The sequence below is a fragment of the Moschus berezovskii genome, chromosome 9, assembly GCF_049115385.1.
Source record: "Moschus berezovskii isolate FMDL1 chromosome 9, NW_MosBer_1.0, whole genome shotgun sequence".
Classification (NCBI taxonomy): Eukaryota; Metazoa; Chordata; class Mammalia; order Artiodactyla; family Moschidae; genus Moschus; species Moschus berezovskii.
In genome coordinates, this window is record NC_142468.1 from 93,117,212 (window position 1) to 93,141,007 (window position 23,796).

General features: G+C 40.5%; 1 protein-coding gene across 5 annotated transcripts in view; it reads left to right on the forward strand.

Moving 5' to 3' along the window:
* Positions 1-3,992: 3,992 nt before the first annotated feature.
* The window catches only part of LRRC49 (leucine rich repeat containing 49), a 162,639-nt gene continuing 142,835 nt past the window's right edge, over positions 3,993-23,796 (forward strand). Inside the window, exons 1-8 of one of the 5 annotated variants that reach the window (XM_055436705.2) lie at positions 4,056-4,166; positions 4,238-4,336; positions 4,661-4,702; positions 4,842-4,898; positions 6,133-6,220; positions 10,448-10,645; positions 10,978-11,080; positions 12,448-12,651. In XM_055436705.2, coding sequence (XP_055292680.2) covers positions 10,537-10,645; positions 10,978-11,080; positions 12,448-12,651 — 416 coding nt within the window. In that variant the 5' untranslated portion in view covers positions 4,056-4,166; positions 4,238-4,336; positions 4,661-4,702; ... (1 more) ...; positions 6,133-6,220; positions 10,448-10,536. Of the gene's footprint in view, positions 4,167-4,237; positions 4,337-4,660; positions 4,703-4,841; positions 4,899-6,132; positions 6,221-10,447; positions 10,646-10,977; positions 11,081-12,447; positions 12,652-23,796 lie in introns of all 5 variants that reach the window. The other 4 variants (XM_055436706.2, XM_055436707.2, XM_055436698.2 and 1 more) reach the window with 4 other exon arrangements.

Here is a 23,796-nt window from a genome sequence, read left to right on the forward strand (position 1 = left end):
TAGATGGTAGAATTATGAAAAAGAGAAAAACAGTATAAAGATGTGTGTGGCACATGTTTAATATTTAACTCTTTTACTACATATTAACATATATCTATTGACAGAAGTATAAATACGGGCTTGGGTAAAGACTGGCTAGGTAATGGTGGTGGATAGTTGGTTCAAGGAAAAGGCAGAGATTTCTTGAGTGCTATACAGGTTAGTGAGAAGGGAAATTGGCAGAGAACTGAAATTCCATTGTACTAAAGAAATTAGTAATTCCATTGTACTGTTTTCATAGTCATATAATCATCCCTCAAATATTTACTGAATTCCTTAAATTTACAAAATATTGTTCTAGTTACTGACGATACAATAATGAACAAACCAGATAAGAGCCCTGCGGTCAGAGAGCTTCCATTCTAATGTGAGGACAAACATTATATTAAGCAAAATACATAACTATTTCATGACAACTGTGATGAGTGCAACTGAAGTGTATGTGCTACTGAAGTGTTTGAAGAATGAGAATATAAAATTAGGAGATGAAAAGGGCAGGATGTTTGAACAGATTTTTTAAGTAAAAGGATTTAATCGGTGATGATGGGGAATGGCAGGGGCATAATTCCAGGGCATTATATGAAATAATTCAGAAAATGCTTGGTAGGAGAGAATACAGTATGTTCAAAAACAGAAAAGATCAGCATGATGGGTGCACAGTGAGCAGCAAAGACCATGGATTGGAGCAGGCCTGCTGTTGCAAGCAGGGGCAAAAAGCATGCAGGGACTTTGTTAATAATTTTATTCTCCACCTTAATGATTGCTGGACATCATTAAAGGGTCTTAAGCACCCACCCCATGTAGAAAGGAGGTTGGTATTGCAGAAAGTTTCTGTCTGGTGATTGCACCTACAGAAAAGATTATAGGCTCCTGAGGAAATTAACCTTGGATTGGCTTCCTTGTGCAGAAATTGTGAATCTAGGCTATATGATCACTCAGGTTTTCTTCAGCTCTAAAATTCAAGAATACCTCTGTATATTCACAACCAGAATGTCAGTTACAGGTCCACTGACTTCTTGGTGAACTCTTCCTATCTCTAAAACTGAACACATTTTCGATCCAATGAAGTCATAAGTTAATCTATGTTATGGTGATCGGGCTGAAGTTTGACTAACTCAAAGAAGGCTGAGAAGTTGGGAAGTTGGGAAGAAGGCAGTAGTGACCAGATGCAAGATAAGTGTAATCAATCTTATGAGTACCGAGAAAGTAGGCAGAAGAGAGCAGGATAGGAGAAGTCAACTCACTGGAACGATTTAATTTAAAGGCAGCTGGTCAAGAAGAAGTTTAGGAGGGGGAAGGGATGTCCATCAGCAAAGCCCTATCTTCATCAGCATCTTGCATTCCCATTCCCCCACCATTCTGATGGTATAATGGATAATTCTTGTATCTTATCATGCAATGATATGCTATGCAGAAAATTTACAGTACCTCATTTCTTGAGATTTACTCAAATTAAATCCTTTGTATTTAAAAACTCAGGAGCAGAGAGTGAAGGCTTCTCTATAATGTGAAGGAAAAGAAAGAGTATGCTTGTGTGTTTTGGGGAACAGGAGGTAGAAGAAACTATAATTCCAGAGTGTTAATGCTAAATAACATGACTGGAAAAGGTCAGTTTTCATTCCAATCGCAAAGAAAGGCAATGCCAAAGAAGGCTCAAACTACCACACAATTGAACTCATCTCACATGCTAGTAAAGTAATGCTCAAAATTCTCCAGGCCAGGCTTCAGCAATATGTGAACCGTGAAATTCCAGATGTTCAAGATGGTTTTAGAAAAGGCAGAGGCACCAGAGATCAAATTGCCAACATCCGCTGGATCATGGAAAAAGCAAGAGAGTTGCAGAAAAACATCTGTTTCTGCTTTATTGACTATGCTAAAGCCTTTGACTGTGTGGATCACAATAAACTGTGGAAAATTCTGGAAAAGATAGGAATCCCAGACCACCTGACCTGCCTCTTGAGAAACCTGTATGCAGGTCAGGAAGCAACAGTTAGAACCTGACATGGAACAACAGACTGGTTCCAAATAGGAAAAGGAGTACGTCAAGGCTGTATAGTGTCACCCAGGTTATTTAATTTATATGCAGAGTACATCCTGAGAAACACTGGGCTGGAGGCAGCACAAGCTAGTATAAACATTGCTGGCAGAAATATCAATAACCTCAGATATGCAGATGTCACCACACTTACGGCCGAAAAGTGAAGAAGAATTAAGGAGCCTCTTGATGAAAGTGAAAGAGGAGAGTGAAAAAGTTGGCTTAAAACTCAACATACAGAAAACTAAGATCATGGCATCTGGTCCCATCACTTCATGGCAAATAGATGGGGAAACAGTGGAAACAGTGGCTGACTTTATTTTTCTGGGCTCCAAAATCACTGCAGATGCTGATTATAGCCATGGAATTAAAAGACGCTTGCTCCTTGGAAGGAAAGTTATGACCAACCTAGACAGCATATTAAAAAGGAGAGACCTTACTTTGCCAGCAAAGGTCCATCTAGTCAAGGCTATGGTTTTTCCCATGGTCATGTATGGATGTGAGAGTTGGACTATAAAGAAAGCTGAGCACAGAAGAATTGATGCTTTTGAACTGTGGTGTTGGAGAAGACTCTTGAGAGTCCCTTGGACTGCAAGGAGATCCAACCAGTCCATTCTAAAGATCAGTCCTGGGTGTGTTCATTGGAAGGACTGATGTTGAAGCTGAAACTCCAATAGTTTGACCACCTGATGCGAAGAGCTGACTCATTGGAAAAGACCCTGATGCTGGGAAAGATTGAGGGAAGGAGGAGAAGGGGATGACAGAGGATGACATGGTTGGATGGCATCATCGACTCAATGGACATGGGTTTGAGTGGACTCCGGGAGTTGGTGATGGACAGGGAGACCTGGCGTGCTGCGGTTCATGGGGTCGCAAAGAGTCGGACACGACTGAGCCACTGAAGTGAACTGAATGGTAAAAAGGCTCTTGCAGATCACCGATTAACAAAAACCTTCGTGGTGAGGTGACTTTCCCAAGACGACAGTAAGTGGAGGAGCCGAGCCACAGGCTGGGGTCCTTGTAAGACCCTCGGGGGACTCTTTGGGTGGCCCTTTATCTGTGAAGCCGAAAGCCCTCTTCGCGGGCCAGAGGAGTGTACAGGAGGCTTGCCCTGGGGTAGCCTCGGGCTGCCTGACTGCCTGGGGCTCTCCTCCCATCCCCGGCCGCCCGCTCCTCTCCCTCTTCTTTCCCCTTAGGTTTCAGCAGGGAGGCCACCGGGTGCAAGATGGACACGGCGCCCGCCACGGGTGTCAGGCGCTCGGAGAGGCGCAGATTCTCCAGGATAACCGAAGAGACATCAAAACAGGCGGGAGCGAAGTGCTCGGAGCAGATGACGGAGCCGTCACTGCCCGGGTAACAGTTCGCCGGCGGCCCCGCACGAGGCGGTCGCACGAGAGCCGCAAGGCCCGTCCTTTGCGGAAGCGAAAGAGCAACTTCCCGGACTTGGTGGTGTTGCCGCAGCGGGCGGGCACGGCAGCGGCCTCGGGGCTGGGAGCTGGGGACCTGCATCCTCAGCACGGCCTCGCACTCCCAGCGCCTTCACCTGCCGACTCCGTGTTGGCTGCTGCTTCTTTGGCCGCGAGAAAGTGCCAGACTGCGGCCCCTACCTTGGAGAGTACCCGGCTTTTGGAGATCCTCCTCCTCCCAGCAGTCATCCCCTGAGAGCAGGCGAAGGGATACAAATTTCGCGCGGGCCCAGCTGAGGTGGGCAGTAAAGAGGGACGGACCGGAAGTGGTGGTTGTCATAGCTACCGAGGTGGCGGCCCCTTCCTCGTTTTATTCTCCTCTCCACCCTAACGCTCTGTTTTTCTGAAACTGGGAAAATAGAACGAGGAAATGCTGATATTTTGGGCCCCTCAAATATAACCAGAGGCTCTAACGAGTGCTTTGACCAGTGGATTTGGGAGAGGACCAGACCGGAAATGGAAGTTTCCATGGTAACTCTTGAGCGGGTTGCCTAGGAGATGACCCCTTTCGGTATCTGAATCTGTGCTGTAGCGTCATTTCTAAGGCAGATCTAACTGATCTTGGACTGTCTCCTGCCATGATTCCCGGGAAATACCGCTCTGTTTCTGGCCGGGCTGCGAGCAACGTAGGTTGGGTTTCCTACTTTGTCTTTATTTCCATTCGTACCGTCCTTTCTGACTGGCGTCTTTGTCCTAGGTGATGAGCTGTATTGTTGAGACCAGGACCGCTCAGTCTACTCAAGCTATTGTCTGACCGAGGCTTGAGGTTCCTGGACTGGACCAAGGCACTTGGAGGGTATTTAACATTCTGTGATGGGTATTCAAAGTCTTGTCCAGGATCTGCGCTTCCCAGAAGGTGGAGCTGGTCTGCTGGGAAAGGCTAAGCTTCATTTAAATTCCTTTCACTGGTCAATTCCTTTCTTTTTCTTTTTTTTAAATTAAGAAAATATTAGCAGGCACCCCCACCTCCTTTACCTGTCTCACTGAGATATTTACTTAGACCTCAAATGGCAGGTGACGAAAGTCCGAGGTGCTAAGTAGAGGGTTAAATTGCAGACATTTTGGAAGATAAATCACAATGAAACCTTTTAATTATTAGTTGTAATTTTATTGTTTTCAGCAAATATCCAGAACATGATAATTTACCAGAAACAAACAAAAAGTGAGCATTCTGTTTCATTCTAATTTTTTTGGTTATATGTTTATGTACTGTTTTGGGGAGGAGTGTGTGTGTGTGTGTGTGTGTGTGTGTGTGTGTATAAGTTAAGAGCATATTTTATGGTTTAATTTTTACATTGTAGGTGAACTGTGGGCTTCATCTGGTTATTCAAACCTCATCGCTTCCTGAAAAAAACAAAGTAAGATCCAAACAGATTTGTATTTAGATTGAATATAAATTGTTTTATATTCTGCACAAATAGCAAGATTTAAAGAGTAGAGTCTAAACTGGAAAATTTAAGTATATTTACTTTAGTCTCTACTTTGAAGCTAATTTTTATTTTTTGCCTACACAAATCCAACTAGTAGTTACCAAAGAGAGGGAAGAGGGAGGGGCAAATTAGGGGTATAGGATTAAGTGATAAAAAATATTGTGTATAAAATAGATAAACAAGAAGGATATAGTATATATCTCAGAGAATTATAACCATTATTTTGAAATAACTTTTAATGGAGTATAATCTATAAAAGTACTGAATCACAACATCATGTATCTGAAACTAATATAGTACTATAAATCAACTGTACATCAATTAAAAAAATCAAAGCAAAACCAAAAAAACCTCACCTCCATTACAAACAGAATCTTATTTCACCAATTGCAAGAGGTAAGATGGGTTTGTTTTTTTTCTTTTTTAACATTTAAGCATTTCTTAGATCAGGATCCTTCTTGAAACTGATGGCAGATCATATTATTATTTTAATTGGGAAAGATTTTCTTTCTTAGTAGTGAGTAAAATGATGGCATGTTTTACTACTGATAGAATCTTATATTAGATAAAATGTGATTATTTGAGGGCCCATATCTAACATTCCAGAAAAAATTGATTGGCAGTGGAAATTTATTAGGCCTAAAGAGATTTAGAAATTAAGATTTGAACGTTCTTTTCCCCAGTTTGCCCATATTCTCCCTGGGATTTCCTTAATTTCAGACTTTTGATTTGATTTTTGAGATACATACGTTTTCTTACCCTCATGTCACCTGAGCACTCAGATATACTCATCCATCTCCCACACAACTGTGTCTCAAGACACAACACAAGTTTTTATTCTTTGGCCAGGCTGGACACCTTCAACTGGCATGATTCAGGTTTTTCCTAAAAAATTTTAAAATAGATGTTACTGGAGGAATTCTTCAATGAAGGACAAAGAAGATGTGGTACATATACACAATGGAATATTACTCGGTTATAAAAAAGAATGAAATAGTGGCATTTGCAGCAGCGTGGATGGGCCTAGACACTGTCATACTGAGTGAAGTAAGTCACACGAAGACACATATCATATGATAGCACTTAAATCTAGAATCTGAAAAGGCACAAATGGATTTATAAAACATTCTCTGAATGTTGTGTCTTACATAATGTTTTTTAGGTTGAATTCAAGCTAAATAGAGAAACGCCATCATTCCCTGGTCGACTCTTACAACATGACCTTGAAAGAAACTACTCAAGTAGACAAGGTATTGTCAGAGAATAGAGATCAGATATGATTTATCATCTTTAAGTAATACTGTTTAATAATATTGAATTTCTGGATCCAAATAGACTTCAATTAAAGATGACATTATTCATTGGTTACCAAATTCATTGGGCATTTGTTTAAATCAGATCTTATGTACACAACATAGTAGGTTATTTCTAATATAGGAAAAACTGTCATATTTTAGTTTGGAGTGGGCTATACACAAGATAATTAGAAAGAATCTTCCAAATAATGTCTTAGAACTGGGAAAAATAGCTAATTAGTGAGGGTAAGACTATGGGAACACAGATATTTAGTAAGTAAGGACACATGGAAAGAATGGAAAGTCAGGAGTAGAAAAGAAGCTATCTCTTTCCTTTACTAACACATATAATTATAGAGTTATATCAAAGGGCTTTGACATTTGTGTGCATCATGCAAGATCTTATTAAGAATGCAGATTCTTAGTGCTTCCCTTGTCCCCTTCCCCATTCTGACTTTGTAGGTCTTGGGTGGAATTTGGAAAAGTGTGTTTTCATAACTTCTCAAGAGATTCTAATGGATGTGGTTTGTGGACCACCCTTTGAAAAACAGCCTCATATGATCTGGTTATATTTCTGAAATGTATTGTTCAATTCTAGGAGAAATCTTCTTTAGAACTTTTGAATTGTTACTTAATTGTCAACAATTGTTCAGTTCAGTTCAGTTCAGTCACTCAGTCGTGTCCGACTCTTTGCGACCCCATGAATCACAGCACGCCTCTGTAATGTACTAGTGTTAAGCACGGCAAAATATTTACATACAGTACTGTCCTCATCTGGGAGTTATTGTATGAGAAGGATAATCGGTATAGGACTCTCCAGATTGTTCATCTTACACGAACACGTGGCAATTTTGAATATTAGCTTTCTTTTTTTGTTTTGTAATTTCTGGACTTTCCTCTTGGGCCCAGCTAATCTGACATCTTTTTTCTGTTTCCTATGTCTTGAATTCTTCTCTTGGTCAATTGCTGGACATGATATCAACCTAACCACTGTTCCACAGTGCAGAGAGCATCTTTCTTCCCTTCTTTGGTTCGGTTCAGTACATATCTATTGAGTATGTTCTGTGCGCCAGACACTGTATTAGGCTCAGAGTTATAGATGTGAACCTGAAACTTTTCAAGTAGAATTTTCTTGTGTTTACATTGTGAACTTCCTTTACATTTTTGATAATAACTCTTAAATTTGTTTTCTGAATCATGAGCCAAACTTAAATACTTTTCCCAAGGTATTCTTGAGTTAAGAGGATGAAGTTGGTAGACAGGTTTGTGTATGTCTGGCTGAATAAATTTATTTAAGTGTTTAAGTATTTCTAGATATTTGCTAATGAGGAAATAGTATAGAGGCACTGAATTTTGTGAACCTGAAAGATGAATAAAGTCCTATACATAAACAGTGACCTTTAAAATACAAATTAATTCCTTAGGGAAAAATAAACCTATTTTTTTTCATTAAAAGATTTTACTCAAAATCATTCTCTCTAAAATCTGTACCTGATTGTTTCCAAATGTGCCTCCTTCCTTGTTCCAGGCAGTTTTATGCAAAGAAGGCCTCACAGTGTGTAGCTGTATTCTTGACTTCTGTACTCACTGTTCTTCCTCCAAAGGCACAAAACTTTGGAAAAATTTTAAGTAGCAGTTTATCAGGAAAAATGAGGCAATCTCTATCTAATAAACTGCATTCTGATACTGAATTATTATAATTAATTTTAGTTCATTTCAAATTTTTTATGTTTTTCAAAATTAATTGAACATATACTGTAAGTTAACCAGTGGTACTCTCAGCCCAAAGTAAAGATATTCTTTGTTTTAGTTAGGCTACATGGTCTTAAACTTGGTGTATGATTTCTTTTAGGCTTTTTATATTAACATTAAGAGTTAAGCCCTGTATCCTTGAAATTTTGTAAGAGTCAGGGACTGCTATACAGTAAAATCTCAGTTCCAGACCTTAATTGATTAAATCTCTTGAATAAGAATGCCAAAATATGTATATAGAGAGGAAGAGGTAGTGCTTGACTCTTAAGATCATGATGAATCATGAAAAATACAAAATCAGAATTTTGATTACCAACACAGTCTTAAAGATACGGCTGAGTGGACAGGCATATGAACATGTACTGTATTATCCAGTCAACCATCCCCCTGCCCATCTCTCTGTCCATCTTTCCCTCTATCCATCCACTCACCCATCCATCTCATCTATCCCTCCATCCATCATATATCTAGGGTGTGGTGTAGTAAAGACTCATATCAAATATGTACCATTATGCCTTTAAACACTTTGGGATTCTAATTATGAAAGAATTCATTCAGAATTTTTATATTAAAATGCAAGAATTTCTGATGTTCTTTTTTAACAGAAATAACATTCACAAAATAGATTTCTCATTAACTGTCAATAAATTGGAAAATCAGTGAATTTAATGATTGCCTACTGAATTTAGATTCTGCAAGGAATATAAAGAATATAAAATGAGCTCCATTTCTCCAGGAGCTTATAAATTTAATTAGGAAGACAAAAGCTACTGTTTGGTACATTAAATAGTGATATATGAAATTACCAATAACAGGAAATGTTTCAACTAAAATTTTGCTTAAAAGCATGATGAAACAGTCCACATATATGTATGTATGGGTGTTTGATACCTACATCTACTATATGTATATGTGTGTGGGTATTTATTGTGGATGTTTGGATTGCAGATCACTCTGGTCCCCAGTTGTTTAGATGGTCTTGTTTGTGGATTTTAAGGCCTTTCTATCTCATCATTCTTGTATTCTGCTATTTATTGTAACATGTACATCATACTGATCATGATAGTAAGCTCATCATACAGATCGTGATTTTGACTTCTGTGTATAATAAGAGCTAGAAAGAGTGAGAGTGAGATTCTTTTATTCACTAACTGTAAGTGAAATTTTCTCCTTGATTATTGCCTCTATATCCCAAGTCTTATTAAATTTAAATTTCCTTTCTATATTGAGCAATGGCTTGAAGCCTTAGTAAAGTAGTTTTAAAAACCTAACTCTGACACTAACAAGGGAAATCAAGGTTGTTTATTGTTTGGAGTTTTTCCTTTATTATTTTTAGCTGACCAGTTAATCCTTAATCCATTAATCCTTACTCTAGTTTTTGTTTTTTTAACTATTCAGTTTTTGATTTCCAAATCAGTTTACTGACTTATGGTTGCTTGGGTATTTTGATAGCAACTGGTCATGTCACAAGGCCAGTTCATTTATGAACATGATCTTTGTTCTGAACGCTTGTACTCTAGAACATCATTGTTAATTATCTTGATATTTCATGATATGCAGAAAAGTGGGGTGTGAGCACTAGTATTTTGTTCAAGAAGCCAGGTATGTGGACTTTGGTATATATCTTGCACACCTGGAGAAGTTAGCAAATACCATTGCTTTACAGCTCTTTAATATGATATGTATGGAACTTGATTTTAAGATGGCCTCCCAAAGAACGATAGCTTCCTATATTTAGGTTCATCTTTTTGTCTTATCAGTCAGTTTAAGCAGTAGAATTCTGTGGCACTTCAGATTCTATTTTATTGCTTTTTGCTTCCATCAACATCGGTTGCTGTTTTCAGGAAATTTTCTCTTGGTAGAAGAAAATAGTTTCTTCTGGTGTTCAAATTGGTACCTTTGACCCATTTTTCAAGTCTTACTTCATTTCTGGAGCTTCTCAGCATCTTTTATTAACTATTCTACATTCTTCTAGGTCTTTAGAATATGTCTTAATATCCACCTGCACTGAAACCCATCTGTGATCTTCTTTAAGTGAAAAATAACCAGACACATCTATGTGTGAATATATAAATAGGTATTGTTTTTTATTCTGCATTTTGCGCATGTTGTTCTGTGCAGTTTATTACTTTCATATGCCCACTAGATTGAAAGCTACTTAATGGCAGGGACAACATCAAACCAACAGCTTATAAGCCTCATAGGGGTGTCAAATACCTGTTAGACCCTAACTAAAAACCTAACTGCAAATGTACAAGATTTATTGACATCCACTTTGGTCTCTGCAATATTCTCTACCAATAGTAGCTGAACATACAAAGAAAAAAGGATGATTCGAGGTTTACATTTGCTATCCCAAACTACTTTCTCTATATTTCTCTAAAGTCATGTACTGTGTAGCTTTGTGATAAATTTTTTGATATTTTGAAGGAGATGGAAGAGTAATAAGTCCTTCGCCTCATAATAAATCATCCTGCATCTCATCCACAACAAATGTGTCAGAACTATGTGGGCTGGAAATGAAAACTGCCACGAGCTCCTTATCAGCATTCGGAGATTCTTCCATTCAGACACCTTCAAAGTCCAGAAACCGGCAGGGCTGTCATAGTGCTGGCCCAAATGTATCTGGTAATGAGGGACTATAATCTCAGTTATAAGAGAGTTAAAATATAGTATTAGGAGTCAGGATTATAAGGGATAAATGTAGCACTAGAGTAGTCCTGTACTTTCAACCAATCTACAAGGTAGGGGAAAAATTGTTTGGTATGTACAGAACACATAGTTTAGACCTAAGGAGGAAAACAAGCTGAACTTTTGTTTCAAATACAGAGAGCTATAGAAGCTGTATTTTCTAGAAAGGATATTGGTAGGTGCCAAAGTTCTCCAAATATAAGGTGGTTTTAGTTTCAAAATCTGAAAGATTTTTCTTATTCAAGTAATTTGTATATTATTTTTAATAGGTGATCATATTAATTTGGTGAGCTCATCAATGCCTTCATTTCCCATTCTCCAACGTTCTTCTGAAGAGAAAATTCTTTACTCAGACAGGTTGACCCTAGAAAGGTGAGGACAACTTATTTAATTTTTTTGATTAGATAATATATAGACATAGTACAAGATTTGAAAGGTACAAAAGTCTTCCTCACGCTTGCTTTTCAGCCGTTTAGTTCTCCTACCTAGGTATAATCACTGTTGCCAATTTTAAATTTATCCTTCCAGGAGTATGCATAGAAATTTTATATCTATGTAATGTAAAGGAGCTTGACTATACTCTAAAAGAGTACTATAGAGGTTCTAAAATATGACATTGATAAAAATGGGTTTTAGGATAGGAAAAAAACTTCAAAATATACTCCTCCAATGGACTTCTCAGCACTATTCAGTTGAATTCCCTTTTACCTTATGGACCTCACCTGCTCCTAGTCTGGCCTTCACTCACCTGCTACTGCATACCTGCTCCTTGAATACACCAAGAGTGATTAAACCTCAGGAGTTTTGCATTTGGTGTTCCCTCTGCCTGGAATGCTGTTTCACCATGTATCAGTAGGCTCACTTTCTTACCTCCATCAAGTCTTTCCTCCAGTGTCACCACCTAGGGATAGCCTTCCCTGCCCCAACTCTCCAAAGCAGCAACTCCTTCAACCCTGACAGTTCCAGCACCTTTCTCTGGTTTTTCTTCTCAGCACTTACCACCCTCTCACATATTAAATATTTAACTCAGCACATTTATTGTCGTTTATTGTTTGTCTCCTCCGAGTAGAATATAAACTCCACAGACTTGGTGAGTTTTGTTCAGTTCTGTATCCCCAGCACCTAAAACAAAGCCCCAGACAAAATAAACCCTTAACAAATTTTGAATGAATAAGTGTGTTAAGGACTTAATCCCTATCTTTAAATCTAGCAAAGTTTCTGCAGTAGAATGGTGGATGAAGGATTTCAACCTTACCTTAGCGTTGTAACCAGCATCTCTGCTGTGCATACCTTTAGCTCAGCAGTACATATCTAACAGCAAGGCGTTAAGCGAACTTTCTAGCTTAGCAGTGCCCGAGCAGTGTTTATATCAGTGGGTTAATGGCAAGTGCATCTCTCTGGTTATATGACATGGTTCCTTGAATCATCTCAATCGTTCCCACAGAAGGCAATTACACTGAGTGTTTTCTGATGGTTAACTTTATATGAAATAATTAATACTGGAGTTTTTTTAATACTATGAGAGCTAGACTTAATTTTAATAACTACCCTTGCCAAAGTATATCTGTTTTTATGAGTGATTTATAATTAGATCTAGAATGCTTGGTTCATGAAGGCAAGAAGTGGTTCTATTTTTCTTCTTCTCACAGTGTGGGCACACAAAGATAGTACTATTAATATTCTTGAGAAGAGGCAGACTGCTGAATCAGAACCTTACTAACTTTAAACATGTTTTCCAGGCAGAAGCTGACCGTGTGTCCTATTATTGACGGGGAAGAGCACCTTCGTCTCCTGAACTTTCAGCACAATTCTATAACTCAGATCCAGAATATCTCCAATCTGCAGAGGCTAATATTCTTGGATCTATATGATAATCAGATTGAAGAAATTAGTGGACTTTCTACTCTGAGATCCCTCCGTGTCCTTCTGTTGGGGAAAAACAGGTAATCGTTATAGATCGGTCATTGTTTGTTATACTTAGGACTAACGTTGAGTCCTCCTATGGTCTCTAGATGGCAACTCAACATTGAATAATACTTAAGAACCTAACAGACTAATGTTTATGAAGGACTGTTTGATTGGATTAAGATTCATTTATAATTTGTTTGATGAGTTTCATATTGACAGTTATTCAAACCAAATAACATTTATTGAAAGTGAAAGTCACTCAGCCATGTCTGACTCTTTGCCACCCCATGGACTATACCATCCATGGAATTCTCCAGGCCAGAATACTGAAGTGGGTAGCCTTTCCCTTCTCCAGGGCATCTTCTCAACCCAGGGATCGAACCCAGGTCTCCCACATTGCAGGTGGACTCTTTACCATCTGAGCCACCAGGGAAGCCGAAGTTGTGTCCGACTCTTTGTGCCTCCATGGACTGCAGTCCACCAGGCTTCTCTATCCAAGGGATTCTCCAGGAAAGTATACTGGAGTGGGTTGTCATGCTCTTCTCCAGGGTATCTTCCCAACCCAGGGATCAAACCACATCTCTTATGTCTCCTGCATTGGCAGGTGGCTTCTTTACCACTAGCGCCACCTGGGAAGCCCATAGCATTTATTAAGTGCGTATTATTTCCATTGTTTTCCAGAGCCATATCATATGTGGGAGTAAATAACAGACTTTGGCCTTTATGTTTTATTAGGCTATATTTTAAATAAGTGTATTCACAATAAGCTTGTGTGTTTCACTTGTGATTCTTCTCAGTGCTTAACTAAGGGTGGTCGTTTGATACTTTGTGACTGTCAAATTAGAGTCGTCCATCTGTACCCAGTTTTTCATCCACAGATTCAACTGAGGATCGAAAAACACTTGAAAAAACTATTCCAGAAAGTTCCAGAAAAGTAAATCTTGAATTTACTGTGTTCCTGGAGACTATTTATGTAGCATTTACATTGTAGTATATATTATGAGTAGCCTAGAGGTGACTGAAAGTCTACATATACTCTGCCATTTCACATAAGGGATTTGAACACTTGCAGATTTTGATATTGATCCTACCAAAAAAAGATACCTTGTGTCCAAGGGCAAAGGAGAAGCCCCAGCCAGATGGTTCAGTTCAGTCGCTCAGTCGTGTTCGACTCTTTGCGACCCCATGGACTGCAGCACGCCAGGCATCCCTATTACCAACTCCCGGAGTTTACTCAAACTCATGCCCATCGAGTCAGTGATGGCATCCAACCATCTCATCCTCTGTCATCCCCTTCTTCTCCTGCCTTCAATCTTTCCCAGCATCAGGATCTTTTCAAATGAATCAGTTCTTTGCATCAGGTGGCCAAAGTATTGGAGTTTCAGCTTCATCATCAGTCCTTCCAATGAACACTCAGGACTGATTTCCTTTAGGATGGACTGTTTGGATCTCCTTGCAGTCCAAGGGACTCTCAAGAGTCTTTTCCAGCACCACAGTTCAAAAGCATCAATTCTTCAGTGCTCAACTTTCTTTATAGTCCAAAATTCACATCCATACATGACTACTGGAAAAACCATAGCTTTGACTAGATGGACATTTGTTGGCAAAGTAATGTCTCTGCGTTTTAATATGCTGTCTAGGTTGGTCATAACTTTTCTTCCAAGGAGCAAGCGTCTTTTAATTTCATGGTTGCAGTCACCATCTGCAGTGATTTTGGAGCCCAAGAAAAAATCTGCCACTGTTTCCCCATCTGTTTACCATGAAGAGGTGGGACCAGATATCTTAGTTTTCTGAATGTGAGTTTTAAGCCAACGTTTTCACTCTTATCTTTCATCAAGAGACTCTTTAGTTCTTCTTTGCTTTCTGCCATAAGGGTGGTGTCTGCCATAAGCAAGATGGTAGGAGGGGCGAAATTGCATTTAGAATCAAACCCTTTACCCTCCAGAGATGCTCAGAGGGCTCAAACAAACCTTGTGTGTACAAGACCTAGAGACCCCACAGAGACTGAGCCAGAACTGTGTTTGAGTGTCTCCTGCGAAGGTACAGGTCAGCAGTGGCCTGCCGCAGGGGCAGGGCCTCTGGGTGCAGCAGACCTGGGTATGGCATAAGCCCTCTTGGAGGAGGTTGCCATTAACCCCACCATAGAGCCACCAGAACTTACACAGGACTGGGGAAACAGACTCTTGGAGGGCCCAAACAGAACCTTGCATGCACCAGGACCAAGGAGAAAGGAGCAGTGACTCCGCAAGAAGCCGACTCAGACTTGCTGTGCGTGTCCAGGAGTCTCTGACAGAGGCGTGGGTCGGCGGTGGCTGCTGCAGGGCCGGGGGCACTGAGTGGGGCAGTGCACGCACAGGACCTTTCGAAGGAGGCCCCCGTCGTCGTCGTCACCTCCACCGCAGTGTGGCTTCAGCTCAGACAACAGGGAGGGAACACAGCCCTGACCGTCAACAGAAAATTGGATTGAAGATTTGCTGAGCATGGCCCTGCCCATCAGAACAAGACCCAGTTCCCCCTCAGTCTCTCCCATCAGGAAGCTTCCATAAGCCTCTTATCCTTATCTGTCAGAGGTGCAGACAGAATGAAAACCACAATCACAGAAAACTAACCAAACTGATCACATGGACCACAGCCTCGTCTATCTCAATGAAACTATGAGCCATGCCGTGTAGGGCCACCCAAGATGGACAGGTCATGGTGGAGAGTTCTGACAAAATGTGGTCCACTGAAGAAGGGAATGGCAAACCACTTCAGTATTCTTGCCTTGAGAACCCCATGAACAGCATGGAAAGGCAAAAAGATAGGACACTGAAAGATGAACTCCCCAGGTCGGTAGGTGCCCAATATGCTACGGAAGATCAGTGGAGAAATAACTCCAGAAAGAATGAAGAGATGGAGCTAAAGCAAAAATAACACCCAGTTGTGGATGTGACTGGTAATAGAAGTAAAGTCTGATGCTGTAAAGAGCAGTATTGCACAGGAACCTGGAATGTTAGGTCAGTGAATCAAGGCAAATTGGAAGTGGTCAAATAGCAGATGGCAAGAGTAAGCTTCGACATTTTAGGAATCAGTGACCTAAAATGGACTGGAATGGGTTAATTTAATTCAGATGACCATTATATCTACTACTGTGGGCAAGAGTCCCCTAGAAGAAATGTAGTAACCCTCATACTAAACAAAAGGGTCCAAAATGCAGTACTTGGGTGCAATCACAATAACGACAGAATGATCTCTGTTCGTTTCAAGGCAAACCATTCAATATCACAGTAATCTAAGTCTATGCTCAGATCACTAATGCTGAAGAAGCTGAAGTTAAACAGTTCTGTGAAGAACTACAAGACCTTCTAGATCTAACACCCCCAAAAGATGTCCTTTTCATTATAGGGGACTGGAATGCAAAAGTAGGAAGTCAAGAAACACCTGGAGTAACAGGCAAATTTGGCCTTGGAGCACGGAATGAAGCAGGGCAAAGGCTAACAGAGTTTTGCCAAGAGAACGCACTGGTCATAGCAAACACTGTCTTCCAACAACACAAGAGAAGACTCTATACATTGACATCACCAGATGGTCAACACCGAAATAAGATTGATTATATTTTTGCAGCCAAAGATGGAGAAGCTCTATACTGTCAGCAAAAACAAGACCAGGAGCTGACTGTGGCTCAGATCATGAACTCCTTGTTGCCAAACTCAGACTTCATTTGAAGAAAGTAGGGAAAACCAGTAGACAATTCAGGTATGACCTAAATCAAACCTCTTACAATTATACAATGGAAGTGACAAATAGATTCAAGGGGTTAGATCTGATAGACAGAGTGCCTGAAGAATTATGGGTGGAGGTTCGTGACATTGTATAAGAGGCAGGGACCAAGACCATCACCAAAAATAAGAAATGTAAAAAGACAAAATCGTTGTCTGAGGAGGCCTTACAAATAGCTGAGAAAAGAAAAGAAGCTAAAGGCAAAGGAGAAAAGGAAAGATATACCCATTTGAAAATAGAGTTCCAAAGAATAGCAAGGAGAGATAAGAAAGCCTTCCTCGGTGATCAGTGCAAAGAAATAGAGGATAACAATAGAATGGGAAAGACTAAAGATCTCTTCAGTTTAAGTCTGAATTTGGCAATAAGGAGTTCTCTTCAAGAAAACTAGAGATACCAAGGGAACATTTCATGCAAAGATGGGCACAATAAAGGACAAAAATGGTATGGCCCTAACAGAAGCAAAATATATTAATAAGAGGTGGCAAGAATACACAGAAGAACTATACAAAAAAGATCTTAATGACCCAGATAACCATGATGGTGTGATCACTCACCTAGAGCCAGACATCCTGGAATGTGAAGTCAAAGGGGCCTTAGAAACTATCACTATAAACAAAGCTAGTGGAGGTGATGGAATTCCAGTTGAGCTATTTCAAATCCTGAAAGATGATGCTGTGAAAGTGCTGCACTCAATATGCCAGCAAATTTGGAAAACTCAGCAGTGGCCACAGGACTGGAAAAGGTCAGTTTCATTCCAATCCCAAAGAAAGGCAATGCCAAAGAATGTTCGAACTACCACACAATTGCACTCATCTCACATGCTAGCAAAGTAATACTCAAAATTCTCCAAGCCAGGCTTCAGCAATTCGTGAACCATGAACTTCCAGATGTTCAAGCTGGATTTAGAAAAAGCAGGGGAAAGAGAGACCAAATTGCCAACATCCGATGGATCATTGAAAAAGCAAGAAAGTTCCAGAAATACATCTATTTCTGCTTTATTGACTATGCCAGAGCCTTTGACTATATGCTGCTACTGCTAAGTCACTTCAGTTGTGTCCGACTCTGTGTGACCCCATAGACGGCAGCCCACCAGGCTCCCCCGTCCCTGGGATTCTCCAGGCAAGAACACTGGAGTGGGTTGCCATTTCCTTCTCCAATGCATGAAAGTGAAAAGTGAAAGTGAAGCCGCTAAGTCGTGTCCGACTCTTAGTGACCCCATGGACTGCAGCCCACCAGGCTCCCTGTCCATGGGATTTTCCAGGCAAGAGTACTGGAGTGGGTTGCCATTGTCTTTGACTGTATGGATCAGAGCAAACTGTGGAAAATTCTTCAAGGAGATGGAAATACCAAACCACCTGACCTGCCTCCTTAGAAATCTGTTTGCAGATCAAGAAGCAACAGTTAGAACTGGACATGGAACAACAGACTGGTTCCAAATAGGAAAAGGAGTATGTCAAGGCTGTGTACTGTCACCCTGCTTATTTAACTTATATGCACTGTACATCATGTGAAATGCTGGGATGGATGAAACATAAGCTGGAATCAAGATTGCCAGGAGAATTATCAATAACCTCAGATATGCAGATGACACCACCCTTATGACAGAAAAAAAAGAAGAACTAAAGAGCCTCTTGATGAAAGTGAAAGAGGAGAGTGAAAAAGTTGGCTTAAAGTTCAACATTCAGAAAACAAAAAGATCATGGCATCTGGTCCCATCACTTCATGGCAGATAGATATGGAAACAATGGAAATAGTGACAGACTTTATTTTCTTGGGTTCCAAAATCACTGCTGATGGTGACTGCACCCATGAAATTAAAAGACGCTTGCTCCTTGGAAGAAAATCTATGACCAACCTAGACAGCATTTAAAAAGCAAAGGCATTACTTTGCCAACAAAGGTCCATCTAGTCAAATCTACAGTTTTTCCAGTAGTTATGTATGGATGTGAAAGTTGGACTATAAAGAAAGCTGATCGCCGAAGACTTGATGCTTTTGAACTGTGGTGTTGGAGAAGACTCTTGAGAGTCCCATGGACTGCAAGGAGATCTAACCAGTCCATTCTAAAGGAGATCAGTCCTGGGTGTTCATCGGAAGGACTGATGCTGAAGCTGAAACTTTAATACTTTGGCCATGTGATGTGAAGAACTGACTCATTGGAAAAGACCCTGATGCTGGGAAAGATTGAAGGTGGGAGGAGAAGGGGACGACAGAGGATGAGACGGTTGGATGGCATCATTGACTTGATGGACTTGAGTTTGAGCAAGCTCCCTGAGTTGGTGATGGCCAAGGATGCCTGGTGTGCTGCAGTCCATGGGGTCACAAATAATTGGACACAACTGAGTGACTGAACTGAGATTTTATTGTCTGTTGTCTTTACACCCTGCTGATATTTAGTGATACTGATTATTGTTCAGATGATATTTTCAGTGTGTTTTTAATATTATAATTTATGTGAACTTCCCCAGTTCCCTTTAAAAGGATCTATTGTGTAGTACTCAATTCCTGACTAATCCCTTGAAATTTGTTCAACAGTTTTCTTTCCATTCTGTTCTACTGGATAGCTTTTACAGTGTTACAAAGAAAGTCTGTTTAGCAAAATCCAAAACTGATTTTTTATGTTATCACGTAGTTTCAGTTCGGAGAAGGAAATGGCAACCCACTCCAGTGTTCTTGCTTGGAGAATCCCAGAGACGGCGGAGCCTGGTGGGCTACCATCTATGGGGTCACACAGAGTCGGACACGACTGAAGTGACTTAGCAGCAGCAGGTTCAGTTCAGTTCAGTTCAGTCGCTCAGTCATGTCCGACTCTTTGCGACCCCATGAATCACAGCACGCCAGACCTCCCTGTCCATCACCAACTCCCAGAGTTCACTCAAACTCATGTCCATCGAGTCGGTGATGCCATCCAGCCATCTCATTCTCTGTCGTCCCCTTCTCCTCCCACCCCCAATCCCTCCCAGCATCAGAGTTTCTTCCCAGTGAGTCAACTTGTCGCATGAGGTAGCCAAAGTATTGGAGTTTCAGCTTTAGCATCAGTCCTTCTGATGAACACCCAGGACTGATCTCCTTTAGAATGGACTGGTTGGATCTCCTTGCAGTCCAAGGGACTCTCAAGAGTCTTCTCCAGCACCACAGTTCAAAAGCATCAATTCTTCGGTGATAGCTTTCTTCACAGTCCAACTCTCACATCCATACATGACCACGGGAAAAACAATAGCCTTGACTAGACAGACCTTTGTTGACAAAGTAATGTCTCTGCTTTTTAATATACTATTCAGGTTGGTCATAATTTTCCTTCCAATGAGTAAGCGTCTTTTAATTTCCTGGCTGCAATCAGCAGTGATTTTGGAGCCCAAAAAAATAAAGTCTGACACTGTTTCCCCATCTATTTCCCAAGAAGTGATGGGACCAGATGCCATGATCTTTGTTATCTGAATGTTGAGCTTCAAGCCAACCTTTTCACTCTCCTCTTTCACTTTTATCAAGAGGCTTTTGAGTTCCTCTTCACTTTCTGCCATAAGGGTGGTGTCATCTGCATATCTGAGGTTATTGATATTTCTCCCGGCAATCTTGATTCCAGCTTGTGCTTCTTCCAGCCCAGCGTTCCTCATGATGTACTCTGCATATAAGTTAAATAAGCAGGGTGACAATTTACAACCTTGACGTACTCCTTTTCCTATTTGGAACAGTCTGTTGTTTCATGTCCAGTTCTAACTGTTGCTTCCTGACTTGCATACAGGTTTCTCAAGAGGCAGGTCAGGTGGTCTGGTATTCCCATCTCTTTCAGAATTTTCCACAGTTTATTGTGATCCACACAGTCAAAGGCTTTGGCTTAGTCAATGAATCAGAAATAGATGTTTTTCTGGAACTCTCTTGCTTTCTCCATGATCCAGCAGATGTTGGCAATTTGATCTCTGGTGCCTCTGCCTTTTCTAAAACCTGCTTGAACATCTGGGAGTTCACGGTTCACATATTGCTGAAGCCTGGCTTGAAGAATTTTGAGCTTGACTTTACTAGCGTGTGAGATGAGTGCAATTGTGCGGTAGTTTGAGCATTCCTTGGCATTGCCTTTCTTTGGGATTGGAATGAAGACTGACCTTTTCCAGTCCTGTGGCCGATGCTGAGTTTTAAAAATTTGCTGGCATATTGAGTGCAGCATCTTTCAAGATTTGAAATAGCTGAACTGGAATTCCATCACCTCCACTAGCTTTGTTCGTAGTGATGCTTTCTAAGGCCCACTTGACTTTACATTCCAAGATGTGTGGCTCTAGGTCAGTGATCATGCCATCGTGACTATCTTGGTCGTGAAGATCTTCTTTGTACAGTTCTTCTGTGTATTCTTGCCACCTCTTCTTAATACCTTCTGCTTCTGTTAGGTCCATACCATTTCTGTCCTTTATCGAGCCCATCTTTGCATGAAATGTTCCCTTGGTATCTCTAATTTTCTTGAAGAGATCTCTTGTCTTTCCTATTCTGTTGTTTTCCTCTATTTCTTTGCATTGATCACTGAAGAAGGCTTCCTTATCTCTCCTTGCTATTCTTTGGAACTCTGCATTCAGATGTTTATATCTTTCCTTTCCTCCTTTGCTTTTCACTTCTGTTCTTTTCACAGCTATTTGTAAGGCCTCCTCAGACAGCCATTTTTTTTTTTTTTTTGCATTTCTTTTCCATGGGGATGGTCTTGGTCCCTGTCTCCTGTACAATGTCACAAACCTCCGTCCAGAGTTCATCAGGCACTCTATCAGATCTAGTCCGTTAAATCTATTTCTCACTTCCACTGTATAATCATAAGGGATTTGATTTAGGTCATATCTGAATGGTCTAGTGGTTTTCCCTACTTTCTTCAATTTAATTCTGAATTTGGCAATAAGGAGTTCATGATCTAAGCCACAGTCAGCTCCTGGTCTTGTTTTTGCTAACTGTATAGAGCTTCTCCATCTTTGGCTGCAAAGAATATAATCAGTCTGATTTTGGTGTTGACCATCTGGTGATGTCCATGTGTAGAGATATAGCATTATACCTAAGCTTGGATTTCTCCTCCCTATCGCTTCCCAACCCCCACAGCATGGACTTTGAATTTTTATTCTCATTGATGGCAATTAAGATAAAATACTGTTTTCAAGATTACGCACCAGTGTTCTAGGCTCTTGTCTGCTCTTTATGGTTTCTTGAAAGTTCCCATCAGTGTAGTTTATCAACCACAGTTGGCTCAAGTGTTAAGCTAAGCATTATGGTAGCATGAAGGAATTTAGAGGAATTATAGGATCATAGAGTATTAGAATTTGGAGTGAACTCAGAGATCAGTGATCAGCTCCCTTATTTGCAGATGAAGAAATGAAGCTGTAAAGTGACTTTTGCAGGGTTTCTCATGCCTCTGGAGTATGCCACCAGAGCTCTCACTTCAATAAAGTGAGGCATAAAGGGAACTTTTCATGTAGTTGAGGCATTTCCTCATAGGTGCTCCTCGTCATCTCTCCCAGAGACTTCTTCACTAGTTTCTGATCCGTGGAGTTTCTGACTTGCTTATCTCGCTTCCATCTATTCTTTAGAAACATGGCTTTTAGGTCCTTCTTTTAGTCCCTGAGTAAGTAGATTTTGTTTGTTTTTGTTTTCTTGCAGTTTTAGTAAGATATAATTGACATACAGCACTGTATAAGTTTAAAGTATATAGCATAATGGTTTTTGAAGAGAACTGTTTTATTTTGTATTGGAGTATAACCAGTTAACAGTGTTTGGTAGTTTCAGGTGAACAACAAAGGGACTTAGCCATACATATTCATGTATCCATTCTCCCCAAAATGATTTGGCTTATATACATCATGAAATGATTATCACAACAAGTTTAGTGAATATTCATCAATTCATATATAGATGCAAATTTAAATAAATAGAAAACTTTTTTCCTTGTGATGAGAACTCTTAGGATTTACTTTGTTAACAACTTTCACTTATAACATACAGTACTGTCAATTAATTTATCATATTGCCAACATCCTATGGATCATCGAAAAAGCAAGAGAGTTCCAGAAAAACATCTATTTCTGCTTTATTGACTATGCCAAATCCTTCGACTGTTGGATCACAATAAACTGTGGAAAATTCTGAAAGAGATGGAAATACCAGACCACCTGACCTGCCTCTTGAGAAACCTGTTTGCAGGTCAGGAAGCAAGAGTTAGAACTGGACATGGAACAACAGACTGGTTCCAAATAGGAAAAGGAGTACATCAAGGCTGTATATTGTCCCCCTGCTTATTTAACTTATTTTCAGAGTACATCATGAGAAACGCTGGGCTGGAGGCAGCACAAGCTGGAATCAAGATTGCCGGGAGAAATATCAATAACCTCAGATATGCAGATGACACCACCCTTATGGCAGACAGTGAAGAGGAACTAAAGAGCCTCTTGATGAAAGTGAAAGAGGAGAGTGAAAAAGTTGGCTTAAAGCTCAACATTCAGATAACAAAGATCATGGCATCTGGTCCCGTCACTTCATGGCAAATAGATGGGGAAACAGTGGAACCAGTGGCTGACTTTATTTTTCTGGGCTCCAAAATCACTGCAGATGGTAACTGCAGCCATGAAATTAAAAGACACTCACTCCTTGGAAGGAAAGTTATGACCAACCTAGACAGCATATTAAAACGCAGAGACATTACTTTGCCAACAAAGGTGCATCTAGTCAAGGCTATGGTTTTTCCAATAGTCATGTATGAATGTGAGAGTTGGACTATAAAGAAAGCTGAGCGCCAAAGAATTGATGCTTTTGAACTGTGGTGTTGGAGAAGACTCTTAAGAGTCCCTTGGACTGCAAGGAGATCCAACCAGTCCATTCTAAAGGAGATCAGTCCTGGGTGTTCATTGGAAGTACTGATGTTGAAGCTGAAACTCTAATCCTTTGGCCACCTGATGCGAAGAGCTGGCTCATTGGAAAAGACCCTGATGCTGGGAGGGATTGAGGGCAGGAGGAGAAGGGGACGACAGAGGATGAGATGGTTGGATGGCATCACCAACTCAATGGAAATGAGTTTGGGTAAACTCTGGGAGTTGGTGATAGACAGGGAGGTTGGTAGTTTATGGGGTGTGCTGTGGTTTATGGGGTGGCAAAGAGTCGGACATGACTGAGCGACTGAACTGAACTGATTGTACTTTATATCCCTCAGTTCAGTTCAGTTCAGTCGCTCAGTCATGTCCGACTCTTTGCGACCCCATGAATCAGAGCACACCAGGCCTCCCTGTCCATCACCAACTCCCGGAGTTCACTCAAACTCATTTCCATCGAGTCGGTGATGCCATCCAGCCATCTCATTCTCTGTCGTCCCCTTCTCCTCCTGCCCCCAATCTACATCTTCTTTATCGATTCATCTAGGCACTTGGGTTGCTTCCATATTGTGGCTATTGTAAATATTGCTGCAGTGAAC